At 33.5% G+C, this 10,025-nt stretch overlaps 1 protein-coding gene across 1 annotated transcript; it reads right to left on the bottom strand.

Moving 5' to 3' along the window:
* On the bottom strand, positions 3,905–5,658 carry LOC107643475 (two-component response regulator ARR5). The gene is made up of 5 exons (XM_016347132.2): positions 5,184–5,658; positions 4,989–5,071; positions 4,792–4,869; positions 4,620–4,690; positions 3,905–4,500 (listed from the first exon to the last, which is right to left on the bottom strand). Exons 1-5 carry the CDS (start codon positions 5,302–5,304, stop codon positions 4,152–4,154), a joined length of 702 nt encoding a protein of 233 aa, XP_016202618.1. The 5' UTR covers positions 5,305–5,658; the 3' UTR covers positions 3,905–4,151.

The following is a 10,025-nucleotide window of genomic DNA, read 5'->3' as shown; positions in this document are numbered from 1 at the left end:
TACACATGATGGTATTTAAGTGTGTCTAAGCATGTCCAGAGAAAAAAATATTTTTTATTAAGACACGATTAGACACAAAAAACACACGTGTAAAACGAGTGTTAGTGAGTGTCGTCTCCGAAATGTATCTGACACGTAGACACAATAACTTAGCGAAATATCCATGCTTCATAGTTTATCATTACATCACAAAAGTCATGTCAACATAAACAGTGGAATTCAATATGGGCCTAGAAGCTATTCTTATTCTATATGACTAGCTTGCCACTCTTTATATATCTCAATCGCCATGTTGTCACACCATTGTGTCCACTCATTTGTATTTTCAACCACATCAATCAATTCATGTGGTGCTTCCTCTCCAACTGGAAGAAATTCATCTTAGAGGCTAGTTTGCCCTTCCAGATTTGTATCCATGTTCTTACAAATAAAATTTTACAACAAACAACAAACTATTATAATCTGACTTTGTGTCTTTTTAGGATAAAAGCTAGGACTAAAATTTATCATTTCTTCTTAAGTAAACTGAATTATTGCTCGATAACATTCCTAGAAGAAGAATGTTTCCTATTGAAATACTCCTAGTAGTTGTGAGATGCACATGCTCCTTGGGCCTACTTTTTAGCATGATAGCGAGTGTCTCTATACGGTGCCAGGAACACAGGACCATTTGTGTAACCAGCATCAACTAAATAGTAATTACGTAAACATATTAAATATAAATGTCGTAAGCTCAACTATTGTGAACTCAAGCTTAATGTCAAAATCTAACTTGTGGCTTATAAATTAGGTATTACTATATAGTATCTTGAGACTATTACGACGAGTGATTGCATCTTGAAGTATTCTTAAATTAGATGCCGATCCTTCCCATCTACTAAGTACATAAACCAAGCTCATATCTCGGTTAAACACTCCTAGGATGTTGGTACATATTTTACACTTTCTTGTTCGATATCTTGACCTATCAGATTCAGAGACTGTCACCTCTATATAAGTATCATCTAATACTCCCAAGCAACTCTATAATATATAAAAAATTTTGACTTTTAGACAGACAATCCTTCTAGGCAGAAAATAAATTACACACATAAGCTATTAGCTATACCTTAAACTTTCTCCAGTTGGGTCTATGCAATCCTCTTCAACTGGTGAGGCCTTGGCGAACAGTAAACTTTGGATACGTATAACAGCCTTTAAAATCTTATTGAAATACTTACTAACTGTTTTTCTAAACCTACAAAATCTAACTTGTAGACTATGATTTTTATTATGATGTGCTAAGATAATTAGAAAAGTTGCAACTTGCTCCGCGAAACTTACTTGACCATCCTCTCGAAGTCCTCCTTGGACTCGAAACAACTCGCACAAATTAACAAAGGCATTTGTGTTCATTCTCAACTCCCAAATACAACTCCTATCACCCTCGCTGACTATACGCTCTAATGCATCGCATCTAATTTTACTATTTATTCTTCCGTCTAATGACACTTGCTCACTACTTCTATTCCTAAAGTACACAAAATAATATAAGTACAAAAAAATAACATCAAATTATCATGCCTCAATCTCAAGTAATACATCACTTAATAATCTTCAAATGCTCTATTCTTTTCTAACAAAATAATTATTTCAATCAAAATAAGCATATATTTTCAATTTAATCTACATCAAAATGAATTTAATATTTTGTAACAGTTTTCCAATCAAACAGTTTTCATGAAATTAAAATAAAATTAAAATGTAAGGCACACATTTCTATTGCTACGATACACAAAAAATGCAAAAGAAAATAAACTTATGTTCGACCTTTCAAAACATTATTGAATCCTTTCAATAAACTATACAAGAACAAAAACCAAAAATATTACCAGTCCTAAATGTATGATATAAACAAAAAACTGTCTTTAAATTTGAAATTGTGATACTCATTGCAATAAAACATTTTTCTCAAATTTACACAACTACAAAGTGTATTAGTATTCAAAGATGATATGCTCATATGCTACATACTTTCATATTCAACAATCAAATGTTTATGCATTTAAATAATACTGAAAGTTATCAAACTCAAAAATTGGTATTGAACGGACACAAATCAATAAAAAATTAGTATCATACTCAAAGTTGTCAAACTAAAAAATTGCAAGCAAGAATGTTCAAAAGAGCACAAAATTACAATATTTCAAAGACTAAAAATATGTTATGATAAATATTGAAAAAGAAGCAATCATATATTATGCAATAAGGACATAAATTAGATTATGCAATAAAAAAATAAGTAGATCAGGAGACAAATTTAGATTAGGGCAACTAACCTAGGTCACGGTGGCAAGCTAACGATGACGAGGAGTTGGTTGTCCTGACGGAGCAAGAGGGTAGAAGCTGTAATTGGAGTCTTCGATGCTGGTCCTGCGTGTGAAAAGATGAGAATATGAGAACACTAGTAGCTACGACAGCGACGACAATATCGTGTTCTTGGTGGCGGCGATAGGGTAGAGGATGCAGATGGGTGTCTTCGATGTTGGTCCTACATCTAAGAAGATGAGAGCAATTGGCTACAAAGATGAATGTGCGAGGACAACTCACCTACCTCACAGTGGCTATGACGGTGACGAGGAGATGATGGTCCTAGCGGCGACGATGGGCCATCAGCTACAGCCAGAGATCTTCAATGCTGGTCCAAGGTTTAAGAAGATGAGCAGATGAGAAGAACTGAGATCTAATTTGATTTGTACGAAGGGTAAATTTAGAATTAGTTAATTGGAATGAGAGTATTTTGGCTAGAAATTGTCATTTAAATTTCAGTTTTCATCTCAAAAATTTCAGTCTCATGTTTTCCTACTTTTTGGAGGTACTGAAAGGACTGAAATTTTGTGTCACAAGACTAAAATTTTAGTTCCAATTTCAGGCTAACAAACATGATATTGAATTTTAGTCTCCCAATTTCAGTATCTCAAAAACAAATGCTATCTAAAGAGACAAAAATTTTATATTTGGTAATTAAAATTTTAATTCTAGTCTCTCGTTATCAAATACAATCTTGAATCTTAATTTTTGGGTCTTAATTCCGATTTCCAAAATCAAACGCTGCGTTAGAGACAAGTAGACAAGTTATTTTATAGGAGCCCGAAAAGAGCCCACGAGTCGATCCAAGTTTCCCACCTTCTTCGTTATATGAATATGAATATGAGGGGGGACACTTTCAAACATGTCCAATTCACATCCACAATTCTATTATGATTCTTTCTAGCAGACAAGATCTTGCATACCTTTATATTCCATCTGTTTCACATCATTTCCACACCTAAATTCATTGTTCAGTCCACGCCTCCTCTTCTACCCTTTATATTTTATTACTATTATTTTATTTCCCTCTTCATTCTCATAAATTTCTATCTTTCTTCCATTCTCCACTCATTTTATTAATATATGATATATGACCTACAAATCTTTTGACATAGTCATATCTTCAATTTTGAAAAAGCAAGTTTGATCATGTGTAAAGGGATAAATTGGTCTTCAGAAAAAAGATTCTCATAAAATATAAAAAAATTAATATCATGTTAGTGAAATAATAAGCACCCTAATTATAAAATAAAATGCATAATTCTAGTGACATACACTTCTTGAATCTATGTACCAAGGGACTTCATAGCTTTGAATCAAATATTCAATCTCTATTTGCGTATTACATTTTCCATTTTCTCTTAATAGTTTCTAAAGAAAAAAAATTCTAAAGAAAAAATATATAACTTCTATATTTTATTTAATTTGCAATACTTATTTTAAACTTAATATTTTATTTAAAGCAGAAACAAGTCATGAACTGAATCAAATATAAACTGATATTTTGAATTTTGATTAACATTTATCTCCTTTCTTTCATAATAAAATTAAATAAAATAAGAGGAGGAACAATAATCTTATTATGATATTATACCCATCAACTTTCTTTAACCCACCTTCATACAAAATAAATTAGCAAAAGCAAAGAGCAGGGGTATTGATGCAACAAAAACCGTTACAAACAACGGATAATTGCAGTTTCAACCCCCACAGAAAAACAAATTTAAAAAAAGGAATGAAGAAGATACTTCTGCAGTGCTCAAGAGAGAGAGGAACATAATGTGGGGCCGACACAGCAAAACTCAATCTCCGCCGGTCATTTTAAGCCGTCGGATTGGAGAATCAAGCGATCTGATGGGCGAAGATAATGGCGACGGAGAAGGCGATGAAGAAGACTCGGACGGCGATGATAAGGGGGTTATTGAGGACGAAATGGACGGTGGAGATGATGACAGATAATCAAAGGCGGTAGTGTCTGAAAGCTTCCTTTTGTTAATTCCTCCTCCACCACCACCACCGCCACCGCTGCAACCTCCGGCTTCGGCGGCGCTAACGTCCCTGCTGGCGGTGCTCATATAATTCTTCAACCGTTTCACGTCAGATAACTTCACTGGCTTTACTATGAAATCCTTTGCTCCCTCCTCTAAGCATCTACATATTCCAACATTTTTCAACTCATCAATCAATTTTTTCTTACTACGTAAAACCAAAAACTAAAATTAAAATTTAAAAAAAATATCAGTACATTAAAATTAAACTCCTAACATTACCTGTCAATTCGTGGCAAGATATTTTCCGAGGACATGATGACGACCGGAATTTCTCTGAAAGTGGACGATCCCTGCATTAAATTAAATAAGCATTGTTTAATTAGCAATTTTTTATTATTTATTTATTTTTTATTTTTTGTTGGGATTGTGTTTAATTTGTTTTTTTTTGTACCTTGATTTTTTTGAGCAAATCATAACCAGACATTCCAGGCATGCAATAATCTGTGATAATTAGATCTACCTTTAAACCCTGCCAAGAGAAATGAAAAAAAATAAAAAAAGACGAATATTATATTCTTATTTAATTTATATATTTACCCATTATTCATAGGGTAAAATTTTCATTTTCTATGATATTGATATACATACCACAAAATCATCTGATTCAGATGTTCTCTGTTCGTCCAGCCCCAGTAACTGCAGGGCACTGATTCCACTATCAACAGCAGTAACTGCAATTTTCCAAGGGAAAAAAAAATCTCAGATCAAACAAATTAAATTCCTAACACTGAATAAGCCTGCATAAAAAGAAAAGAAAAATTTTTGAGTTATTATAGTGTTTACCTTTACAAGCTGAGATTTTGAGTAAGCGCTCAATGACCTTCCGATCGACGAGGCTATCATCGACGGCTAAGACATGAACTTCTTCTGAAACGACGCCGTCTCTCTCCATCACTTGAGTCATGAAGGAGAAGAACCAAAGGAGAAAAACAGAGACAAGGGATAGAGAGAGTAGAGAGAGAAATGAAAAGAAAAGAGGAAGAGCATTCCTTAACGTGGGAGATAAAATCTTTAAATACAGGGGTTTGTAGTGTTAATTGTTGTGTAGTAATAACATGTTGTGTTGTGTTGTTACGTTTTTTTCATTCATAATTGTCTATCTGTCCGTACCTCCATGTCACGCTATCTAATTCTATCTCCAACACTAAAGAGTTAGAGAAATGATAATAGAATAAATAAGTCTCTTTTGGAAAATCAAATCTTTCTCTTGCTAAAATTATCTCAAAAATCCGCTCTTTTTCTCTTTATTTTTTTGGAGGAGATGTCGCTGAGATTCTGAAATCCACTCCCGATGTGTTCTTAAATGACTTTCTTTAACAAACATATCATAAAATATGTGTACTTATGTTAATATTTTGATTTTGGTACATTTTAAGCCCAATGTATTTTGACTATGACAACTAATTATGTATATACAATAATGCCATATGTAGTTTTAAGATAATTGCTATAGAAGTCAAACTTAATTTATTTTATATGATAATATTTGTTTCTTGACATTATCTTTTCTTTACTTATTTAATTCTGCTGTATGCAAATTAACATCTAATTTTATATTAATAATCATAAAATGTCATTCGATTGCGTACACTAATTAATGTATGTAGATGTGATTAGTAATTACCAATTCATTTATATCTTACTACGTCAGTTTAGTTAGGCCTCGTGATTTTTTCTTATATATATTGATTCTCTCATATAGTTATATTATTATGTGTAGATAGTCACGCAAATAAGTATATAGTTATTGTATTAAAGTTAAACCCTAATTATAAGCTTATATATTTATAAGCTTATATATAGGTTAAAAATAGAGTTGATTTTCTCAATGTTCTGAAAACGAATCGGTCATTGAACCATTTTAGTTACTGGTTCATCGATTTATAGGTTTAATCGGTTCAATTGTAGTTAAATCGAAAAAATCGTTTTATAATAAAATAATAAATAAAATATAAATACACACACCAAAATTATATGATCTTATCAATTTACAAACTTAAAAGTTTTTTTAAAACACTCTTAAAATATATGTTTCCAAACACTTTTGTCATCATCATCTTCAACTTTACACTCATCACTCAATTAAAAAATCCACAACCCTAATCCTCTATTGATTTCTTTTGGAAAAATAAAATCTCATTCAAGAAAGAAACCATACCTGTAAGTAATTGAGAAGATTTGTGAGACTCAACACCAAGACATAGAACAATTATACATATAGAGAAGTACCAACAAACCAATTCTCAATTTCATGAATCACCCTAAACTCTGAAATCAATAAATCTATCAACAAAAATTCAAAAATAGCATACTCATAAATTTAAAAACAACAGCAGCAGGGTTTAGAACAAACATTTAATCACTAACAATACAGAACCTTGTGTATTATTAGTTGATATGATGCAAGGTGCTTTTCTGAATTTTTATACACCCCTCAAAAAATGACAATTTTTCATACAAAATTGTCCCTAAGAATACAAAACCTTGGGAACCTTATCTTTGAACAATCAATACAGTTCCTTAGTTCTTGATTACCATATGCAGGGAGTAAAGGAAACAAAGCACATGCACAGAAATAATATGAAACCTTATCGTAGCTATCAATCTCTCAAACTCAATCTATACATATTCAACCAGAATTACGACTTAGAGGTATCTACAGTATTAGTTGTTTTAGTTTTAGCCTAAACATAAAAACTTCACTTATTCTGAGTAACAAGGAATTTATTACAATCTCATCTTACTTGATGCTTAAATATTATTGAACATAATCACTAATCAGACGAAGTTGCAATATGTACTGAAATATGAACTCCAACGAAAATAGAATTTAGGAGTTTCTGGCGAGAATAATTCCGATTAAGGAACATTAATCACAATTAAGTACAGCTTCTATTCCAACTCTAGAAATGCATAGAGCTTCTTAAGAATCATATTAAGTGTAAATCATTTGTATTAATAACACCTTAAAACTGGATCCTAGGATATGGCTTTAAAATTTCGTAATTCGTAATCAAACGGTAGTAACCCTACTACTGCAGAGGAAAACAACTTATGGATTAGTTTGTAGTCCAAAAATGTTATACTTTCACGGATACGAATCGAGGCGTGCAACCAAGTTCCATTGAGAATACAATGGAAGGAAGGAAGGAAGCATTAGAGACAAAGCATAGGGTACCTCATCTTCGATATCCTTTATTTTCTGCATCACGGTCGCCATTGTTGAAGGATGAGCTCAGAGGAAGAGAAGAGAATAGTTTCAGATGAATCCTCTTCAAGTATACAGGGATGATTAATGGTTACTCTTTTGCGTTGTGATGTGTCGTGTTGGCTCTTAAGCTGAGGAAAAAGGGAAGAACATGCAATAGGGAGAGTGGGAGACAGCGACGCCGAGTGAACCAAGCAGTGGTGGATCACGAACGATGGCTGCTGCGAGACGGAGGTGACTGGTTGAAGGAGGTGACTGCTCGACGGAGGAGACTGCGCGACGGAGGAGACTGCGCGACGGAGGTGACTGCTCGACAACGAACCCGTGTGGCCGTGTGAGACTGTGATGGCGTTCTCTGATTCTGAGGCTCGATGAGAATTGTGATTTTGTGAAGGCAATTAGGGATCAGAACATTGATTTAGGGTTTTAGAGCGAGAAACGGTAGCATTTTGCTGTTTTGCCAAAAAACCGGCCTGATCACGATTCGGTTCGACTGATCGGTTACCAACCAGTTCACCGGTTCAACGTCGGTTTTCAGATTTCGCAGTTTTGCTGATTGACCGAATCGTTTTGGGATCCAGTTCACGGTTCGACCGGTTTGACCGGCTGGTTCGAACCAGTTTTCAGAACATTGGATTTTCCTATGTTTTTAGCTTTGTAGCTAGTTTTCTCCCGCTTCTTTTAAGGGAAATAAAAAAAACAAGTGGTGTTGATGGGACTATTATTATCCTTCTCTTTGCTGGTTGTCCTATTTATTTTTTTCGTATTAACATATAGAGTAATTTAGTCTCATCTACCATATTTTAGTTATTTTTTATCCTATGAATGTTTTATCATTTTATCTTTTTCTTTTTTTTCTCTCTCTTTCATAGTATTTTAATTTCTTCTTATGAATACTATACTTTAAATATTTTATAGATAACAAAAATATTTAAATTTAACTTTAAAGTGAGATATAATTCTTTTTTTAACATGTATTTTTTTTATTATTGTTACTTTCTTGTTTTTAGAGATTGGGTCTTAGTTACTTAGCAAAGTATTTGATAGAGTTGCATACGAGAGTTCCATTTGATGAAACTACAAAAGATAATTACAAAATTGTCCCAATTCACTTTTTTATATTTATTAATAATCACCAAAATTTGAAAATTAATTTTAAACTCCAAAAGAGGGTGGTCTACAGTCTACACCCAACGACGGTTTGAAAGAGGGAAGCTTTCCTGTGATGAAGTTATCCCCAAATCCATCAGTTATAAGTTCCAAAATAGCTAATGTGATTCTCCACTGAAAAGGTCCATTACTGTTAAAGTTCAAGAAATGCAGGATGTTGGCAATAGAAGAGCATTTTCGACAGAAAAGGAGATGCTGCCGTAAAACTAGTTTGCGCTCAAATCAACATGTTCTACATAGTGAAGGACAGCGAGAACGTCAGTTATGTCATCCCAGCATTCAATGGAGTGTAAATGGAGGACCCTAAGTTGCGGAAGTTTTGGAGGGCGCTGGGGAAGCCACCCTTAAAGTGGTTAAGGGAGAGGTTGACATGGACAAGGCCCCATAGGTCATTGATCCGTGCAGGATGAGGCTATAGAAGGCGTTGTGTGAGAGATCGAGGTGGTGGGTGAAGAGGGAAGGAAATAGGTGACCGGTGAGTTGGTTACCAGAGAGGCTGAAGTTGCGGAGTATCTTGAGGTAAGTAAGAGTATGAAACTTGAGCTCGCAGCCAAAGCAGAAGCGGCCGAGGACGATGGCAGTTACGTTTTTGACGACCTCGTCGCGAACCATACCCTCCCAGATAGGGAAGTTGGAGGAGTCGGCCGAGGCGAAAAGATTCCATGAGTTAAGGACGCGGTGGAGTCCATATGCGATTTTCAAAAATATTGTTACTCATTAATAAATACAGATAAATAAAATGGGATATTTTTTAAATATTTTTGACCGTTTCATTTGATGGAACTATTTTGGACAACTCCATCAAATACTTTCCCTAGTTACTTAGTTAGTCGTGACGGACTTATCAAAAGTATCTTTTCTAAAGACATATTGACCCATAAAGAACGTATTCTAGATCATATGTAAGATCCTATGAATATTTTGTATGAATCTATCTGAATTCTCCTAGTATTCACTCTCAAAGTACTATAAATTAAAAGATATAATTTATATTTAAAGTACATAATTTACCTTAATTCTTAAACCTGTTAAATTATCACTGATTTAAGTGTCAAAGTCTTTTGCAAATACATCTCTATCCTACTCTTGTAGAGATGCCAACCTGAAACAAAGAGATTTGTTTCAACTTTGTATCTCAATCTTATGAATCTAATTCATAACAACAAGAGGTAATTTTAAATTGACTTTTAAAATAATCGTCTGTGTTAATCTCAATATAGTAGATAAAAAATACTTTATAAACACTA

This window comes from Arachis ipaensis, chromosome B05, assembly GCF_000816755.2.
Source record: "Arachis ipaensis cultivar K30076 chromosome B05, Araip1.1, whole genome shotgun sequence".
Classification (NCBI taxonomy): Eukaryota; Viridiplantae; Streptophyta; class Magnoliopsida; order Fabales; family Fabaceae; genus Arachis; species Arachis ipaensis.
This window is presented reverse-complemented; position numbering and strand designations above follow the sequence as displayed.

What these genes read in the sequence shown, in the direction of transcription:
- LOC107643475 (XM_016347132.2), bottom strand. Translation starts at nt 5,304, where the DNA reads ATGACTCAAGTGATGGAGAGAGACGGCGTCGTTTCAGAAGAAGTTCAT. An exon ending in CTGAATCAGATGATTTTGTG is followed by an intron (nt 4,870 to 4,988) that starts GTATGTATATCA and finishes TTCTCTTGGCAG; the next exon opens with GGTTTAAAGGTAGATCTAAT. An exon ending in ATTTGCTCAAAAAAATCAAG is followed by an intron (nt 4,691 to 4,791) that starts GTACAAAAAAAA and finishes AATTTAATGCAG; the next exon opens with GGATCGTCCACTTTCAGAGA.